General features: G+C 40.9%; 1 protein-coding gene across 1 annotated transcript in view; it reads right to left on the bottom strand.

Moving 5' to 3' along the window:
• ZBBX (zinc finger B-box domain containing) overlaps positions 1–20,549 on the bottom strand; it is a 350,269-nt gene that overhangs the window by 299,345 nt on the left and 30,375 nt on the right. The window contains exon 2 of the mRNA XM_077488037.1: positions 1,102–1,210. Within this exon, the coding sequence (XP_077344163.1) occupies positions 1,102–1,166 (65 nt within the window). The 5' untranslated portion in view covers positions 1,167–1,210. The remainder of the gene's footprint in view (positions 1–1,101; positions 1,211–20,549) is intronic.

Genomic DNA, 20,549 nt, shown 5'->3' with positions numbered 1-20,549 from the left:
ACGGCCGTGTCCAATCACGGCCGTCATGTGATGTAAACAAACAGCCGGTTGCTAGGCAATCGGCTCCTCCTCTCCTCACACAGAAGTCATCGCTGAGGAGAGGAGAGCGGATCGCTGCAGCCGGCTGATGATCAGTGAGTATGAGCTGTTTTTTACAGCTTTTTACTCACTGATCATCAGTCTAGTGTACACACAAATCACCACACAGTAAACACACCACACAGTATAAACACAATGTCCCCACACATGTCCCCACACATGTCCCCAAAACATACATGTCCCCAAATAATAAAAACACATGTCCCTAATAATAAAAACACATGTCCCCCACATATGTCCCACTAAAATCACATGTCCCAATGATTATCTGCACACATATGTACGTGATCACCTGCACACATATGTACATGATCATTTGCGTACATATGTCCGTGATCACACAAACCAATTATTATACACTTAACGGAATTTTTTTTACCAAAAACATGTAGCAGAATACATTTTGGCTTAAATTTATGACAAAATTTGATTTTATTGGATTTCTTTTAAAATAGAAAAAAGAAAATATTGTTTTTTTTTCCAAATTCTCGCTTTTTTGCGCTTATATCGCAAAAAATAAAAAACTGAGTCGTGAATAAATACCACCAAAATAAAGCTCTATTTGTGCAAACAAAATGATAAAAATTTCATTTGGGTACAGTGTAGCATGACCGCGCAATTGTCACTGAAAGCGCTAGAGCGCTGAAAGCTGAAAATTGGGCTGGGAAAGAAGGGGGCGAAAGTGCCCTGTATTGAAGTGGTTAAGAAAACTAAGATGTGTTTAAAATAAATGGTATTCTCTGTCAATGTAATGATTTCTATTTTGTTTCAATTTAATTGTGTTATAATTATTAATTCTTGCCTTACCCGCACAATAGAGGCAGCCATTTTGTTTGCTGAGCTAATTATTTTTTAGAACACAAGTAGCTAATGACCTATCAAGACCTCTGTATAAAAAAAAATACCATAACTTAAAATTTCTCAATTAAGGTTACATATTTTTCCTCCTATTAAAATTTGGATAAGCAGTTAGTAGTATAATATGTGAATCATTGCACTTACTTTGTTTTTAATCTGACAGAGTTCCCACTCTTTGTAGGAGGGAGTATAACGAAATCGCTGCTCATGGTTTCAGCAGAAGTCACTTCTTTCACAACCGAAAAAAAAGAGCCTGACAAAAGACATAGCAGAATAATGATTGTAGCACTGTGGGTTACTCATAAAAAACGGTATTCCAATATATTTGCCGATGCATGATTTGTAGTTAAAGATAAGACAAGCAAATGAAACCTCTCTCTGCTGTCACTCCTGCTGTGTAGAACATTGATATAGCAAAATGCAGACTCAAGCCATTGTTTTAAACATCAGAGTTTATTTCTGTATTCCTTTTACTTGGCTGCTTCTTGCTTGGGATAAAGAATGAATAAATTGGTACAGCTTGGGCACTGATCACATTTAGTCATCCACTTATCCAACCCACCAATCAGCAAAGTACAGATGGATCACATAAATGGAGGGTACCAGCTACTGCAAGTGGTGTTCCGTTATATTGTGAATAAAGAAACTAACCATACAATCTAAAGTTTTGGATCAGAGATGAAAATTCTTTTTTAAGACTAGAGTCCAAGTATCAGTGTGCCATTTTTGAAACGACTAGTTAATCATTTTGACATTATCTTGGAAACCCAGTAAAATGTTTCCCAAGATAATCTAATAAATAGTAGAAGTACGGTAATTATCCAAAGGCTTCAGATTGACTTCATTGATAATTTTGATCTAATGGTGATGATTGATACAAAAAATGCATTTCATCAGAGGTCCATTAATATTAAAGAACAAAGATTAGATTGTAACCAAAAATGTGAAGCCCAACTAAAGTCACAGAAAAAGTTAAACTTGCACATATATTGCACCAACAACCTAGGATTTCATGGTTTTATCTCCACTTTACAGTTGTAGCAGTTGATCAGTGAGCCTAACTACTGCACACTCCAATAGACACTAGGGGTTTGACCAAGATGTCCAGGGCACTTTGTACACCAATAGACTTGGCCAATTAAGCATTACTCAAATTTTGCTCGCAATCTCACCTCAGCACCGACCATCTTCCTATCACATAATGGAGGTGATGATATGAAGATGCTAAAAATATTTGCTGCTCCAGCGCTGGGAGTGGCCGGAGCAGCGATACCCGGAAGAAGATGGACGCTCTGCACTACAGGGGACAGCGGTGACATCGCTGGCTCCTGTGTCAGGCAAGTGACACATAATGGGCTACTATGCAATGTCCTTCGACAGCTCTTTGGTCTTCACCATAGTGGAGTTTGGAGTGTGACTGTTTGAGGTTATGGACAGGTGTCTTTTATACTGATAACAAGTTCAAACAGGTGCCATTAATACAGGTAATGAGTGGAGGACAGAGGAGCCTCTTAAAGAAGAAGATACAGGTCTGTGAGAGCCAGAAATCTTGCTTGTTTGTAGGTGACCAAATACTAATTTTCCACCATAATTTGCAAATTCTTTCAAAAATCAGACAATGTGATTGTCTGGATTTGTTTCCACATTTTGTCTCTCATAGTTGAGATATACCTATGATGACAATTACAGGCCTCGCTCATCTTTTTAAGTGGGAGAACTTGCACAATTGGTGGCTGACTAAATACTTTTTTGCCCCACTATATGTCATGCAGGTTTCTAATGGCATTGCTGCACCACCCAAGGATTGATAATGAATATTGCTATACATGTTCTGGGTGACTCAAACTACTAAAAGCAAGGCATCAGCATGGCAGCTAGACAACTAGCTTTTCCAAAGGATCAACAATGGCAAACAACAAATTTCTCTCTTGACAGTTTGTTTTACCAGTCTTTTGCTCCTTTTTTGTTCCTGCATACAAGACTTCATAAATAAATACTGACAACTGCTGCACTTCAGTGGGGAGAGGGGCTGCTCATGGGAAGTACCCAAGAGAACAAGTGCAGCTGTGTCAATGCAGACAGATGCTACAGCCTTGGTTCAGTTCAGCCCGGAGCAACAAACAGCAAAGTGAAGGCTTCACTGTCTGCTCTTGTGTGTTGTGCCTCTCAGTTCAGTAAATTCTTTCTGTCCCCAATGTCAAGAAGCACATGGCGTGTGTTATCGGAAAGAACCAAGCACGCCATTTAAAATACCAGACTGCGGAGCCCGGCTATAAAGTTTCCGTATTATTGCTCAAAATTTGCATTTGTTAATCGTTTACCATTTTTATTATCTTTCTTTATTTGAACTTATTTGCACACTGCATCAGTAATAATTCATGTAACCACTTACTAGAAAGCAGTTAATTAATTAGTGAAATACTGTAAAAAAGAAAAAAAAAAAACTCGTACAGAAAATGAAAGGTGCGGGAACTTAGTTCTCATCATGTATGCATTGTTCTGGCACAGTAATCAGCAACCTGAGAAACCAAAAAGTGCCCTTGCTAATGTCAGCTAAGCGGTGATAATGTAGTGTTAACCACTAAATGAACTTTTAAAATAATGAAGAAGCGCTAGCAGCTGATTTAATTTATTGTATTTTTCAAGCAAAGTTTCTAGCGAAATAAAAAAAAAAAAAAAATCCTAGTAAATCATGTATGCATAAAAATCTCAAAGCTGCCTTATCTTTACTTAACCACTTAAGCCCCAGACCAATTTGCAGCCAAAGGACCAAGCCCCTTCTTGCGATTCAGCACTGCGTCACTTTAACTGACAATTGCGCAGTCGTCCGACGTGGCTCCCAAACAAAATTGCCGTCCTTTTTTTCCCCACAAACAGAGCTTTCTGTTGGTGGTATTTGATCACCTCTGCGGTTTTTATTTTTTGCGCTATAAACAAAAATAGAGCAACAATTTTGAAAAAAATTCAATTTTTTTTACTTTTTGCTATAATAAATATGCCCAAAAAATATATAAAAAAAAAACATTTTTTTTTCCTCAGTTTAGGCCGATACGTATCCTTTTACATATTTTTGGTAAAAAATATAAATTACAATTAGCGATTATTGATTGGTTTGCACAAAAGTTATAGCATTTACAAAATAAGGGATAGTTTTATAGCATTTTTATTAATTTTTTTTTTTTTTTACTAGTAATGGCAGCAATCAGCGATTTTTATTGTAACTGCCACATTATGGCGGACACATTTTTGGGACCATTGTCATTTATACAGCAATCAGTGCTATTAATGCCACGTACACACGATCAAACAATCCGGCGGAAAAGTCAGACGGACTCGCCGGACAATCCCCCCGTATATGTATGTATTTTTTTTACCCAAAAGTCCGGTGGACTTAGAAAGTAGTTTTGCATCAAAATTTGTCAATACCTGGAGCCACGCTCAACATGAACGGGCTTTCCTCCGTGTGTGTGGGAAAGTCTGTTCATCTAAAAAGTACGGCGGATAGTCCGGGGGACTACGTCCGCCGGACCTAGTCCGCAGGAAAAGTCCCGTGTGTGGGCAGGTCCACTCGTCCGGCGGACTTTACAGCGGTTTGTCCGCCAGACAAAGTCCGCCGGATAGTCTGATCGTGTGTACGTGGCATTAAATGCACTGATTCCTGTGTAAATGACACTGGCAGTGAAGGAGTTAACCACTAGGGGGCAGTGTAGGTGTTATGTATGACTTTTATGTGTTTTTTTTTATTGCAGGGAGCGTGGCCTGGCATGTGACATCACTGATCGTCTCTTCCCTATAAAAGGGAAGAGACAATCGGTGACAGCCACACTAGGAAGCACGGGGAGAGGTTTGTTTACACAGACCTCTCCTCGTTCTTCCGCTTTGTGACTTAATCGCAGGACACCAGTGGTGATCGAGTCCGCTGGTCCCGTGGCCACGGTCACGGAGCTCAGGACCGGGTCGGGAGCGCGCCGGCAGCGGCACGCTCCCGAACCCACGGCTGGGCACTTAAAAAGCAACATACCGGTACGTGCTTGTGCCATGCCATTCTGCCGACGTATATGTTCAGGAGGCGGTCCTTAAGTGGTTAAAAGGCAAGCTCAAAATAGCTTGCACGGTGGTGTATATGAAACCCCCAAGTATGATGTAGAAAAATGGCAATTGTCTTGCATTAAAAAATACTGGTTTAAAATAATTTGTTTCAAATGCGTATGTTCTTCTACAATATAAAAACTCTGAAGATAGTGTGACACAAGTTACAAAGTCATTTTATCATAAATTACCAGCTCAAAAAATATATGGTGGCATGACTATTTTTGCACACAATTACACAGTATGTTATACATTTATATTTTATACCACCATAAGGTTTTCAACATTTATTACAAATAAAAATGTTAAAAGTGTGGCGTGCATTTGTATTCAGCCCCCCTGAGTCAATACTTTGTAGAACCACCTTCCCTGCAATTACAGCTGCAAGTCTTTTTGGGGATGTCTCCACCATCTAGAGTGACATTTTCGCCCATTCTTAGCAAAATAGCTCAAGCTCTGTCAGATTGGATGGAGGGCGTCTGAGCTGTAATTTTCAGGTCTTGCTACAGGTTCTCAATTTGATTTAGGTCTGGACTTTGACTGGGCCATTCCAACACGTGAATATGCCTTGATCTAAACTAGGGGTCCTCAAACTACAGCCTGAGGGCTGGATATGGCCCGCCAGGGTGATTTACCCAGCCCGTGGACTGCCCTTTTCATAAGATCGCAGCACTCGCATTCCCCCTCCCCTCTACTACCTTATTCACACAAGACAGGAAACATGACAGGTCTGGACAAAGGGTGGGAATTTTCATGTTAAGAAGCGGGTGATTGGTTACTAGACAGCGTGGTGATCCCAGCAATCAATCACCTGCCTTTAACATGAAAAGTCCCACCTTTGTCCGGTCCTGTCAGGTTTCCAGTCTTGCGTGAATAAGGTAGCAGAGAGAAAGGGGAGGCGGAGTGCAAGTGCAGCGATCTTATGGAAGTGTGTAATATCGATGGGGGGCTCTGTGATGGAGGACTCTGTGATATTGGGGCTCTGTGAGAGGGGTATTCTCTGTGATACAGGGGCTTTGTGAAAGGGAGGGCTCTGTGATATGGGGGCTCTGCAAGAGGGGTATTCTCTATGAGAGGGGGGGGGCGAGTCTGATGGAGGGGCTCTGTAATGATGAGGAGTCCGACCCCCCCAACAGTCTGAGGGACTGTGTACTGGCCCCCCTGTAAAAAGTTTGAGGACCCCTGATCTAAACCATGCTAATGTAGCGCAAGCTGTATGTTTAAAATGGTTGCCTTGCTGCAAGGTGAACCTCTGCCCCAGTCTCAAGTCTTTTGCAGACTCTAACAGGTTTTCTTCTAAGATTGCCCTGTATTTGGCTCCATCTATCTTCCCATCAACTCTGACCAGCCTCCCTGTCCCTACTGAAGAAAAGCATCCCCACAACATGAGGCTGCCACCACCATGTTTCACGGTGGGGATGGTGTGTTCAGGGTGATGTGTAGTGTTCGTTTTCCACCACACATAGCGTTTTGCTTTTAGGCCAAAAAGTCCCATCTGACCAGAGCACCTTCTTCAACGTTTGCTGTGTCCCCCACATGGCTTCTCACAAACTGCAAATGAGACTTCTTATGGCTTTCTTTCAACAATGGCTTTCTTCTTGCCACTCTTCCATAAAGGCCAGATTTGGAGTCCGCAACTAATTGCTGTCCTGTGGACAGATTCGCTCACCTGAGCTGTTTCTGCAGCTCCTCCAGAGTTACCATGGGCCTCTTGGGTGCTTCTCTGATTAATACCCTCCTTGTCCGGCCTGTCAGTTTAAGTGGAAGTGATGGATTGAAGAGTGCTCCATGAGATGTTCAAAGCTTGGGATATTATTTTATAACCTAACCCTGCTTTAGAATTCTCCACAACTTTACTCCTGACTTGTCTGGTGTGTTCCTTGGCCTTCATGATGCTGTTTGTTCACTAAGGTTCTCTAAAAAAACTTGAAGGACTTCACAGAACAGCTGTATTTACAATGAGATTATATTACACACAAGTGGACTCTATTTGCTAATTAGGTGACTTCTGAAGGCAATTGGTTCCACTAGATTTTAGTAAGGGTATCAGAGAAAAGGGGGCTAAATACAAATGCAGGCCACACTTTTCACATATTTATTTGTAAAAGACGTTGAAAGCCATTTATCATTTTCGTTCCACTTCACAATTATGTGCAACTTTGTGTTAGTTTAGCACATAAAATCCCAATAAAATACATTTACGTTGTTAGTTGTAACATGACAACATGTGGAAAATTTTAACGGGGAAGGAATACTTTTTCAAGGCACTGTAACTATGGACCTGCAAAACAAGGTGGATACACTGCAACCCACACCCCACCAAATGCATGTACCGTACTCTTCATTCATAAATGAGTGGTTCACTCATATAGAACATGCGCTAGCCCTTGCAGTCCTGAAAAGCAGTTTGCAGAGGAACGCTTTTCTGAGGTGTTTGAGAGGCGGTGAGGAGGCGATACGTCACCTCTTCACCGCCTGTTTTAACCCTGAAAATGTAGCACCACAGCATCCCAACTGCCTGCAATGCACATAATTGCAGCATGGCTGAATGCAACATCTTGTTTAATTTTTGCTGCAGCCACAAAGCAAAGCCTCATGGTCTTGGCATGTGCAGCCCTGAGGGGCTGCATCTACTTTTTCAGATGGGCAGTTGGAGGAGCAGTAAAACTACTAGTCCAATTTTTTTTTGTATAATGTTAAAGATGATGCTACGGCAAGTAAATAGATCCCGAACAGGTCATACTTTAAAATTGCGCACACTCATTGAATGGCGACAAACTACGATACTTAAAAATCTCCAGGTGACGTTTTAAAAATTTCTACAGGTCATCAGGTTAGAGAAGATCTTGTGCTAGAAATATTGCTGTACGATCGGATTTTCTGACAACTTTGTCCGACTGTGTGTATGCAACAGTTTAGGACAAAATCCGTCGGACAAAATCTGTCGGATTTGGTTGTTGGAATGTCCGACCGTGTGTACAAGGGCTAAGATTAGGCCATTCTGGGCTGAGCTCAGGAATTTGATCTCTCAATTAACAATGGTCCCGATCAGGGATGACCTGGTGCAATGCCTCTTTCATGGTACTCAACGCTCCATTAGGGCATATAGGTAGAGTATAGTTCCACATTTGTGGATGCAGCTAAAGGGCTAATTCCGGTCTATTAGAAAAAAGCCACAAGTGCCTATGATAGAATCTTGGGTGCAGTCTCACTGGCCAGACTGGGGTGACCCCTGGACCAAGTGTCCGGTCCGTCGCCCGGCCGGCAGTTGATTGAAGATCTCACCGGAAAAAAATCCAGGAAAAGCAAAAAATAACAAACAAAAATTCCCAGGACTAGCGATCCCAGCTGTGAAATAAGTCCTTACTCCTGACTAGGCAGGAAAAAAAACCTGAATACCTAGAGCAGGGAGGGGTTATATACTGAGGACGGCCCATGGGAGTGGCCACACGTTTTTATTTGCTCTGCCTAGTCCTACTCCTGCGGAGGTGATATAACCCTATCGTTATGAATAAAGAAGGCTGTGTTTGTCAATGAACGTGTCAAAAAATAAATAAATAAATAAAATCGCTGATCTCTGCCATTACTAGTAAGAATTTTTTTTTTTTTTTTTTTTTTTTTAATACACTTATTAAAAAATTTTTGTTACCAAAAATATGTAGAAGAATACATATTGGCCTAAACTGATGAAGAAATTTGGGGTTTTTTTTGGATATTTATTATAGAAAAATGTACAAAATATTGTGTTTTTTTCAAAATTGAAGCACTTTTTTGTTTATAGTGCATAAAAATAAAAAACACAGATGTGATCAAAAACCACCAAAAGAAAGCTGTATTTGTGGGGGGGAAAAGGACATACATTTTGTTTGGGTACAATTGTCAGTTAAAGCGAAGGAGTGCCGTATCGCAAAAAATGGCCTGGTCAGGAAATCCTTCCGGGGCTGAAGTGGTTAAAGGAGATTAACTATGTGTATTTTGGATTGTCAAAAGAACTATTGTTTATATTGATATTACAATGCTGATGTCATAAAATGAAAGTGAATGCTGTGACCATAGAACTTCTTTAACCACTTCCCGACCAGCGCACGACGATGTATGTCGACAGAATGGCACGGGCAGGCATATTGGCATACATGTACGTCCAATATTCGTTGCCGCCGTGCCATCGGGAGCGCGCCGCCGGCGGCGCGCTCCCGCGCTGGTCGGGACCCCCGTGAGTCCGGTCGCGGGACCCGCGGACTCGATCGCCGCGGGCATCCCCGCGATCGTCTCACGGAGCGGCCGAATGGAGGAAATGCTGTATAAACAACATTTTTCCATTCTGCCTAGCAACTAGTGACGCTGATCTCTGCTCCATGTGATTGGAGCAGAGATCAGTGTACACTAAATGAAAGCCCAACCCCCCCACAGTTAGTAACACACCCCTAGGAACACTTAACCCCTACACTGCCACCCACTGGTTAACCCTTTCACTGCCAGTGTCATTTACACAGGAATCACTGCATTTATATAGCAGTGATTACTGTATAAATGACAATGGTCCCAAAAATGTGTCAAAAATGTCCGATGGGTCCCCCACAATGTCGCAGTCACAATAAAAATCGCAGATCGCCGCCATTACTAGTAAAAAAAAAAATAATAAAAAATTATTAATAAAAATGCTATAAAACTATCCCTATTTTGTAAACGCTATAACTTTTGCGCAAACCAATCAATAATCGCTTATTGCGATTTTTTTTACCAAAAATATGTAGAAGAATACGTATCGGCCTAAACTGAGGGAAAAAAATGTTTTTTTATATATTTTTGGGGGATATTTATTATTACAAAAAGTAAAAAATAATGCGTTTTTTTCAAAATTATCGCTCTATTTTTGTTTATAGCGCAAAAAATAAAAACCGCAGGGGTGATCAAATACCACCAAAAGAAAGCTCTATTTGTGGGAAAAAAAGGACGTTAATTTTGTTTGGGAGCCACGTCGCACGACCGCGCAATTGTCAGTTAAAGCGACGCAGTGCCGAATCGCAAAAAGTGGTCTGGTCTTTGACCAGCAAATTGGTCCGGTCTGAAAGTGGTTAAAGTGGTAGTAAACTTTACAAAAAAAATAAATAAAAAAAATCTTCTCCCTACAAAGGAATGTCGTAATGTGCTAGTATGCACCGCATACTAGCACATTATGAAATGCTCAATTAAAACAAATCCCTCCAGTGATGCCCTGACAGGGCTTACATCTTTTTTTTTTTTTAATATATATCTTTATATCTCTATTAGAAAATGATAAGTTTAAGGTATAAAAACACAGCCATTAGGGCATACCCCAGCTAACAGGTGCACATAACCATGTGCATAACAAATTATAACTTATCTTAAGGCCAGGTTCACACTATAGCGATGCGGGAACGCCGCGAATCCGCGGCGTTTTCCCGCATCGCATTACTCCCGCCGGCAGTTCACACTGCCCTATGCGGACGGCTGGGAGTGTCAATGATATGTTAATGACACCCCCAGATCCGTCGGCATATCGCAGTGCGATCTGCCGACTCGCACAGGAATCGGATCGCATGGTGTGAACCCCCATGCGATCCGATTCTGTTGCGGACCCAAAAAAGGGTCCCGTGCGAGTTTGCTGCGGGAGCGCTGCGAATTCAGCCATACTATCACATGCGAATCACATGCGGATCTCCCCTCGCAGCGGTGTGAACCCAGCCTAAAACTGGAACTACGCATTGCTCAGATTCACAGCATATAGGAACATGACAGGTATTGATATTACTAGAAGGAATCATTCTCCCTCCTGTTCACTAGAGCCAGATGTTACAAGAATAGCAGTTTTCAATTGCGGTTATATTATCATCAAAGCCTGTATATATCGCCCATGCATCTTAGGTATGAACCACTGTTTGTTATAAAGCATAATAGATACTCAGGGGACTAAATTGATTGATTGATCTAATATCAGGGCTTCCATCTTCACCTGGTTTTCCTTCCGGGTTGAAGGGCTTCAGCTGTATGAGTGGCCAGAGCCGTGATGACGTCACTCACAGTGAACATTCAGGAGATATTCCTTGTACCTACAGATAAGCTTTATTATAAGCTTACCTGTAGGTACAAGAGTCTAAACAAAGTTTACTACCACTTTAAATACCCAACCATGTACAATGTACAGCAGACCCCCTTTAGTGATGAATTGTGTGTGGGGTCCCCTAACTTCATAAAGGCTAATATCTGCATAAAGTTAACAGGACAACATGACACAACTCAAGCTTGGCTAGAAGTCACTACATTGTAGGACACCAATGGATTGTGCACTTCTGTCCTATACCTAGCAATGTGTGGTTTTGTTCAGAATTCAGCAACAGATTTAGGTGGCCAATGCTAACAAGACAGGTGCAGGTATCCATATCTAGGTAGAAAGCACATAGTGCTCTGGCAATCCTTTGTCCTGTATTCATCATCTGTTTTATAAAAACAAATAGTTTATACAGTATAACAAAGATATAAATCATAAGTTTAAAAACAAATACACTTAAAGTGACACTAAACTGACAGCTAGATACGGATTTTCCCCACACTGTATACCCTGGGATTTATATTACATATATTTTTGTTTTTGTACTTCATATAATAAAAATTGATTGAAAACTTTGAGAGCAACAAACATGATGAACAGACCTCAAGGCCCATACCATGTAAAATTATAACAAAAAAAAAGGAAAATCTATTTTTTTTTTTAATTCATACATACGGAGCCCAACATGGCAAAACTCTGGAAACCACTATTGTAAATTATCTACATTGCAGAGTTACCACTGAAGTTCTAATACAGTATAAAGAAAAAAAAAAAAAGAAAAATGATATCTCTATATGTAGCAAACTGTCATGTGAGAGGTCTTACCAGTCAAGGAAGCTTTACCTTGCTTGCTAACTGTGGGGTATACATCTGTGCAATTCAATTAAGCAGGCTGGGTAGTGGATACGGTTGAGCCCATAAGAGTCTAAAAATCTGGTAAGGAGATATACTTACCCTATCTATCCTGTGGGGAGCACCAGGTGTCTTCACAAATTGAGAATTAGATCAGCACGTTTTTAGTTCACGTTATGGATGTGGAATTGGGACACTTGGACTATTAACAATTTTAAATTTTTATCTTTATTACATTCATTAGATTTTTTTTGCACTTTAATCATTTAGACCCCTTACAAACTGGAGTAGTGCGCTTGCAGGAAGGTAAAAAAAAAGTACTGCTAGCAGCATCTTTGGAGCAGTGTATACACTGCTCCTTCACCGCTCCTGCCCATTGAAATCAATGGGGCAGTGCGGCTATACCACCGGCAAAGAGGGTTTAACCCTCTCTTGGCTGCTAGCGGGGGGTAAAACCGCCCTGCCAGCGGGCGAAAACGGCCGCTAAAAAAAGACGGTAAAGCGGTGCTAAAAATAGCGCAGTTTTACCGCCGATGCTGCTCCCACCCCAGTGTGAAAGGGGCCTAAGGGCATGGTTTGACAGCACTACACGTTTTTGATTTTAACAGTAACCACTTGCCGACTGCTGCACACCAATATACCTTGGCACAATGGTAGTGGTGGGCAAATGGGCGTACCTTTACGTCCCCTTTAAAAGGCAGGGATAGCAGGTGCGTGCGTACAGCGTGTGTACAGCGTGACTGTGCCCGCGGTCTCCCGGCGATCGTGTCACGGAGCCTCAGAACGGGGAAGTGCCTATGTAAACAAGGCATTTCCCTGTTCTGGCTTGTGTCATGACAGAGATCACTGCTCTCTTATATGTGACTAGTAGCCCACACCCCCCCCCCCCCCCCACAGTTAGAATCACTCCCTAGGACACATTTAACTCCTTCATCGCCCCCTAGTGGTTAACCCCTTCACTGTGTCATCACTGTATAAATGAGAACGGTCCCAAAATAGTGTCAAAAGTGTCTGATGTGTCCACCATAATGTTGCAGTCCCGAAAGAAAAGAAAAAAAGAAAATAAAAACGCAGACCGCCGCCATTACCAATAAAAAAAATAATAAAAAATGCCATAAAACTATCCTCTATTTTGTAGATGCTATAACTTTTGTGCAAACCAATCAACATACCCCTATTGCGATTTTTTTTACCAATGTGTAGAAGAATAAATATCGGCCTAAACTGGGGGGGAAAAAAATTTTTTCATATATTTTTGTCAATTTAGTTTGGATGCATGTCAGAGAAAATTTTACTTTTTATGTCATCTATGAAAAACGTTATTTGATATTTATATAGTTTTATTTGATATAGCTTAGTTATAACAAAATGCTTAGACTTGCATAATTTGGAAACTCATGATGTTTGGAAAAGGCTTAGGGAGTTTCAAGTCAGTATCCTGTATAACAATTATGAATGTAAAAATCTATGGCAAATCGCAAAAAAAGTGCTCTGGTCAGAAAGAAGGGGGTACAATCTTCTGGGGCTGAAGTGGTTAAAAACATAGCTATACTGTACCTATTAAAAACAAGCTCTACATTAAAAAAGGTCTTTCTAAAAATGCATCCATACATCAATAAACAGATTCTATTTAATGGGCTCCAAGCGATATGGTCTTGGCGGTCCCTGTAGAATCTGCATGTGAACATTTCATTCTACTATAGATTACAGGTTAAATCCACCTGCAGACCTGAGAGTAATGGGCAAACCATACATGTGGTTTTGGTGGTCTCTGTAGAAACCTGTGTGGACATTGTTTTTCTCATACGGATTACAGGAAAATTCATCTCAAGACCCTTTAATGGCTGGAGTGCCAAGGGCTCCAGGATAGAGTCTTAATATTTAGAGATTGTATTATCCCAACATGCTGGTTCCAGTTTGTGGATGCTAATATTACATCTGGAAGATCATTTCAGTAAAAGGTCTTTCACATGGTCCTATTCTGATCCTAGGTGCCTCCATATTGTTTTCTTGTTACCATGACAATGCAGCCAAAATAAGCTGCAGAAGAGTCCCATTTGACAGACAGTTGTCATTTAGCATTTTGAGAAATTTCCATAAGTGAAACCAAACCGAAGTACCATCTAGCCTCAGATGGACACAACATGTGTGTTCATTGAATACGCTAAAAATACAGTCTAGTTTCCTTTAAATCCCCTCCATACTTCAAATAAGTAGCAACATCCTTTGAACTGTGAGGAACAGCCTAGCTAGTAACAATGCATCTTGTAATCTGTTGTTCAAAATAGATTTTAAATGCCAGTGTATTTGTTGCTAAAGGAAGTATACATAATGCATGAATGTCAAATATAATCAGTTTTTGATGATCTTGGCACCAACCGATTTCTGAAGGTCACTGGTCTTAAGAAGATGCTTAAAAGTCAGAATTTATATCAAATAGACTTTAGGTTTTTAAACCCTATACTGGAAAGTGAACACGGGAATTATGTCTAAGTAAGCACAAAGTCAAACTGAATTAGCTTATCACAAATCACTTTGATTGTTCCGAGATATGGCAGATCATCTGTCTTCTAGGTTTAAACTGCTCAATTCTATGCCTTTCACGTGAAGACATCTCAAGAATGTACCCCCACCCCCCTTTACTAAATATACTGACTGAATACAGCAAATTATACTAGATTGGATAGGAGGAAGCACAAATGGGAACACGTAACAACCATCAGTATAGAGCTGCACGATTTTTTTGCTTAGAATAAAGATCATTTTACTTTTTCCCCAAAAATTGTGTTTGAAAGAAAGCTGCGCAAATACAGTGAGACATAAAATATTGCAACAACCGCCATTTTATTCTATAGGGTCTCTGCTAAAAAATATATATACAATGTTTGGGGGTTCTAAATAGTCTAGCAAAAAAAAACATAATAATAATAATAATACAGATTTTAACTTGTAAGCAACAAGTGTCAGAAAAAGGTTTAGACCCCTTTCACACTTAGGCAGTTATCAGGCATCTTAGCGCTAGAAATAGCTCCTGTAAAGCGTCTGAAAACTGCCTCCCATGCCGCTAAAACCGCCCCGCTAGCAACCAATATCAGCAGTAAAGCGCCACTAAAACGAGCGGCACTTTGCCACTAACACACAGATGGCCCAAGTGTGAAAGGGGTCTTAGGCTTCATGTACACTGATGCTGCTAAACAGACATTTTAGGAGCAGTTGGGCTTTTTTTCAGCTGCCCCTGAACTCTCCTCTATGTTATCTTATCAGTACATGTACACAGGGTTGTTTTGAAAAGCAAAAAAAAATGCGTTCAGGACGGATGTTCAGAGGCATTTGAAACACCAAACACCTGTAACAGCCTGTAAACGCGGTAACTCGCGTTTAGCCAGGTGTCGCTTACAGGCGTTTTTTCATTTTTTACGATTTAAATAAAAAAATGCAGCATGCAAACGTGGTACAAAACAAGTTACTACGTTGGTCACTATCTGTCAAGATAAATCATTCAGGAGAGGTTGTAAAATGTCCCGTGTATATTAAGCCTTAGTCTTTAAAGTGGATAAACTGCCCTCATTTGAAGACCGAAGTTCATCCCTTTGATCTAAAATCAAATGATACAATGTTTATCTGCTATCTATTTTTGTGATAAACTTTGCCTGCTGCCTTTTTTTTTTTGACAGCTCTGAGCATAGAACGGCTCTGCATTTGTTGAATCATGGAAATGACGGATTAAGATCGTGAGGGGGGTTGAATTGAGATCGCGATTTTTTAACAATTTATCGTGTAGCTCTACATTAGTATAATTTATATTTTAACTGACCTTTATTGCAATTACACTTTTAATGAGCACAGCCTACCCGTAGCTCCCCTCCTTCAAAGTCTCATACACACCTGTCCCCAATTCAGTGACACATTGCTGGCTAGATGGCTGGGGGCTGTTTGTGACAAATAGTTCCAGTGCTGCAATCCCATACATTCCTATGCACTTCCAAGTACAAGCTCCAAGTCCATAGGAATAAATAAGATTTTCAGAGAGACTGCAAAGCCAGGAAGATTTTTGACAAGCAGCTGGTGCAGTGTTAATTTAATTAAAGGACATATTTTCATTGACAAAATTAACACTATTTTAGTCTACTAAAATAAGACCAATACAATTCAGATATATGAATACATGATGACTGGATACAAAAAAAAATAAAAAATCAAAAAGACTATTACTAAAACAAAATCAATATTTGACATAAAATTAATGCTGCACTACCACATAAGAATAAATAGGCAGCATCTACTAAGCTGCTGAAACAAAAAAAAAGTAAGAAAGAAAGAAAAAAGGTTTCTCTTTACTTAATATATTTTTTTTAATCAGAAAAGATTTTTGTTGAACACAAAACAACTTCCAATGTACATACATTTTAGTTTCGGATGTGTATATAAACATACCGCATCTATCATTGCAATACCTCATAACATATTTATAGTACATGGTGCCACAATATTCGTGACCCTTCACACAGCTCACCTGGCACTAAATACACCTTATAAAGTCAACCTGTAGGGCATTGCAGAATTGTAGACATTACCAATTTCCTAGGGCATAGTCCGGGTGTATCGAGCCAGGGGACCATATCCTTTCAAACTTGCCCGAGCTTCTCCTATGTTGATAAATGTACCGCTTCATAATAAAGAGTATTTCCCATATGGGTTATGCATGAGATAACTGTGAGTGGCGAGGATGATTTCCATCCCATTAAGATAACCTTTCTGGCCTGGAATAGTGCCTAGGAAAGGGAAAATCTAACCATCTTGAACCCTCTCTTCCGAGATCAACTCCTCAAGGATGCCCAATACACAGCAGATCGGATCTAAAGGTACAGTGGTCTGAAACACCCAGCTAAGTGTTGCAAGTACCCTATTACAGTAACGATGGAGCTTCAGGCAATGCCAAAAAATCCAAGGAGATGCATAAGATCCCCAGGAGCCTGCCAATCTGCCCATCCCAGAAGTTTTTCAGGTATAGTATACTCTGAGTATAATATAAATATATACACAAGAGTCACACCAAGGCCACGCCACCTGGGTCCCTGCTGTAACTTAGCTCGTTCTATGTACAGTATGTGTGATTGCCCCAAATCAGACTATATTCAGTAAATCCCATCACCCCCTGCAACTGTCTGCTCTTGTTCTATATTTTTTGATGAAGTGTAAGGGTAGACATCTGCTTGTTAGATTTCTAAAACATCTGTGCCTCCAGTCCCTTCGGAACAGTTTGCGCTCCAGTACCAATAAACATTATGCATGCCTGCGTACCCGCCAGATTGTGGGACATAGAACCAATCAGATGTTGTATTTGGGCTGCAAGATAGTAAAGCCAAGGATTGGGTATTGCCAATCCTCCGCCATTTTTAGGCTATTGCAGTGGTTCCAACTTAATCCTGTGAGGACCAGTATTCAACAGTAATAGTCTGAAAAGGGGTATTAACCACTCTAAAACAGGGGATTGTGCAAGTGGGGAAAGAATAGGCCGCCATCTGCAGTTCATCCAACGTTAATGGGGCATCTAGTTTTTTGCCTAGCTGTACAAGATAAAGATGGCAAGGAAATATCCTTGCCAATGCTAGTAGACATCCCGTCTTTTCCCCTTCCTCAAAAACAGCCAATTTTGTGAAAAAGCATTTACGCTCTGCAGTGGAAGATCTCCATAATAAGACAAATGTACCAGTTGAGTCCACAAGAGTCCAATTCCTGATATGCTAATGCCTTTTGTATCAAAACACTCACCCCACAAGAGTAGGCAGAGTGAGTGTAATGATACGCCCTACCAACCCAGGAATATTGTAGGCAATTGACAATGTCCCCTGTAAGGTGAGTCTCCTGAAGGCCAATAATAGCCAGGTGGAATTTGCGCAAACGAGAAGAAATCATAGTTCGTTTCAATGAGCCATTAACTCCTTGGACATTCCAGGAGACTAAAAAGGTGTGGTAGACATGGCATACAGTCAGAGCTATATTGACAGGAGAGCCCACTATGGAAAGGCAATACTCTAAGGCAGTGGTCATCAACCCTGTCCTCAGGGCCCACGAACAGGCCAGGTTTGCAAGATAACTAAAAAACATCACAGGTGATATCATTTGCTGCTCAGTGATTGTATCTCCCCAAGGTTATACATAAAACCCGGCCTGTTAGTGGGCCCTGAGGACAGGGTTGATGACCAATACTCTAAGGGATACACAGTAGAAAACAAAGCAGCATCCATAAGCACCTAAGGTGAACTGTAGCAAGCATGTTGTGTCCTGCGGTAGGGAAGTACACTTAACAGGAGTTAAGCAGTCTTGCGCAACCGAGCAGTAGATAGAACTAAATGTAACATTCCTATAGGGAGACATTCAATGAACCTGACCACCTGTCAACTTGTCAGGTTTGAGTCCTCCCCATGATTGTAGAACTCGGTTTCCAAAAGAATGTCGTGTGCCAACAGGGCACTTAAACATTAGCCATTCAAGCCATGGCAATAGGCAGTATAGAAGCAATATACACGCTAGCGTCTCACCTGCTGGCTTGCAGGTAGACAATAACTTTTTTTTTTTTTTTTTTAAGTTACATTTCTGATTGTCAAAAAAACAATATTTTTGTTCCTTTATGAAACGTAGTTTTATTTATAAAGATGTTATATATCACAACGATTAAATCTCTGCAGTGCATGTTCAAACCTCAATATCATAAATAACAATGTTAATAGATTTTTACTCCTGGAGTGTATAATGAGTTTGGCAATTCTACAGAAATGTTTAAATAATGCATTACAATAGATTTTGTTCTTTAGCTACGTCATATCATTGGACACGGTACTCCCTGCCACCTGGTGGTTACACCTTGTAATTGTTTTCGTTTTGTCTAACCCTATCCTTTTCGGGGAGGGCCTGCTCACAGTCTCTATTGTATTAGTTGAGAACACTCTGTTTTGCATGTTAATATCAAAAGGGATAAACCTGTCCAATAAGAGACTCAAGACCCTGAAATCCTTCACCACACTTCACCTCCTCCCGTCTGTCCTATAGTAAAATGACAGCGGACGGGATCCCCTATCGTTCTGGGATGACAACATATGACAATGCCCCAGTGTCACCACTCTCGCGCGTCGCTTACGGGAGCACCGTGCCCAACCACAATCTCGGTAAAAAGCCAATAGCAGGGCTATTTACAATCACAGCCGATCACATGTAAACACAAGTGCCATTTATCAACTCTCCTTGCCTCACACTGACAGAATGTGAGGAGAGAAGAGCCGATCAGGGCACTGATCATTATAACCATGATTATCAGTGCAGCCCCAGCAGTGATATGTAATTTATCTGCCCCTTCCTTTTCTAAAAAAACAGTGAACACACTCGTTCATTGTGTTCATTCATAACTGAAGCAGAGTAAAATGTTTACTATGCTTCCGTTTGTGAATGAACAGAAGGCCACTTAGCACAGAGCACTTCCCATTCATTCACTGCCCCACACAGCTGAGGCTGCAGAGAAAGGAAAGGCATGTGTGTTGGAGCTTTGGGGTGCACACCCTAACACAATAGGCTGCGCACACCTATGCCCCACTCCCAAATTGTTTGGTACTTGCAACTTAGCACATTGTTCCTTATATCCAATCCAGGACACCTTTAAAATAAATGACAGTTTGAAATCATATGTAAATGTGACCCACACACCCCTGGCCTTATGTCCCTCCTCTACATGCAATTGCTTACTAAGCCTGACTCCAATACTCCTACCTATACAACTCATTGGGAAGCAGACCTCAGGATCTCCTTATGAATGGAGTCCTGGAAAGACATCTGGAGTACCACAAAAGCCTCAGCTCAGAACACTGCAGCTCTGGACATAAGTCCTATGGAAATATTTAATATGATCTCTAGGCTGTTCTCAGTCACAGTCTCCCCTGACCTGCTCACAGCCCTCTCCTTAACACCAAACCCCTTGGAATTTACTTCCAAGCAATTCACATTACTACTACATGTAACTACTGCATCTAAACAAACTTTTCTCAGTATAAAAGGAGGCTAAAAACACAATCCCCCAGGCCATGATCCATGGAAAGTCAAAACTATATTTTTAGACAACGTTCACAAATACGAAACGCTATAGCTGTGTACACACAAGCGGAATTCCCGACAGAAAAAGTCAAACGGGAGCTTTTCATCGTATATACCGATCTTGTGTATACCCCATCGGACTTATGTCGAAAATTCTGACGGACCTAGAAAGAGATCATGTTCTAAATTTTTCAGACGGAACCAATTCCTATCAGGAAAACCGCTCTTCTGTATGCTGTTCCGATGTACCAAAAACGGCACATGCTCCGACGAAGTACAAGACGGAAGCTACTGGCTATTGCACTTCCTTTTTCTAGTCCCGTTGTACGTGTTGTATGTCACTGTGTTCTTGACGGTCGGAATTTGGTGTGATCGTGTGTGCCCAAGACAGCTTTAGCGGAATTCCATCGGAAAAACCTTCAGAGTTTATTCCGACGGGAAAACCAGTCATGTGTACAGGGCATAAGGCAGCCTTGGGTCGCCCACTTCCTACTCTCAA

Source organism: Lithobates pipiens, unplaced genomic scaffold (assembly GCF_037356315.1).
Source record: "Lithobates pipiens isolate NorthernLeopardFrog02 unplaced genomic scaffold, aLitPip1_a1.2 Scaffold_18, whole genome shotgun sequence".
NCBI classification, from domain to species: domain Eukaryota; kingdom Metazoa; phylum Chordata; class Amphibia; order Anura; family Ranidae; genus Lithobates; species Lithobates pipiens.
This window is presented reverse-complemented; position numbering and strand designations above follow the sequence as displayed.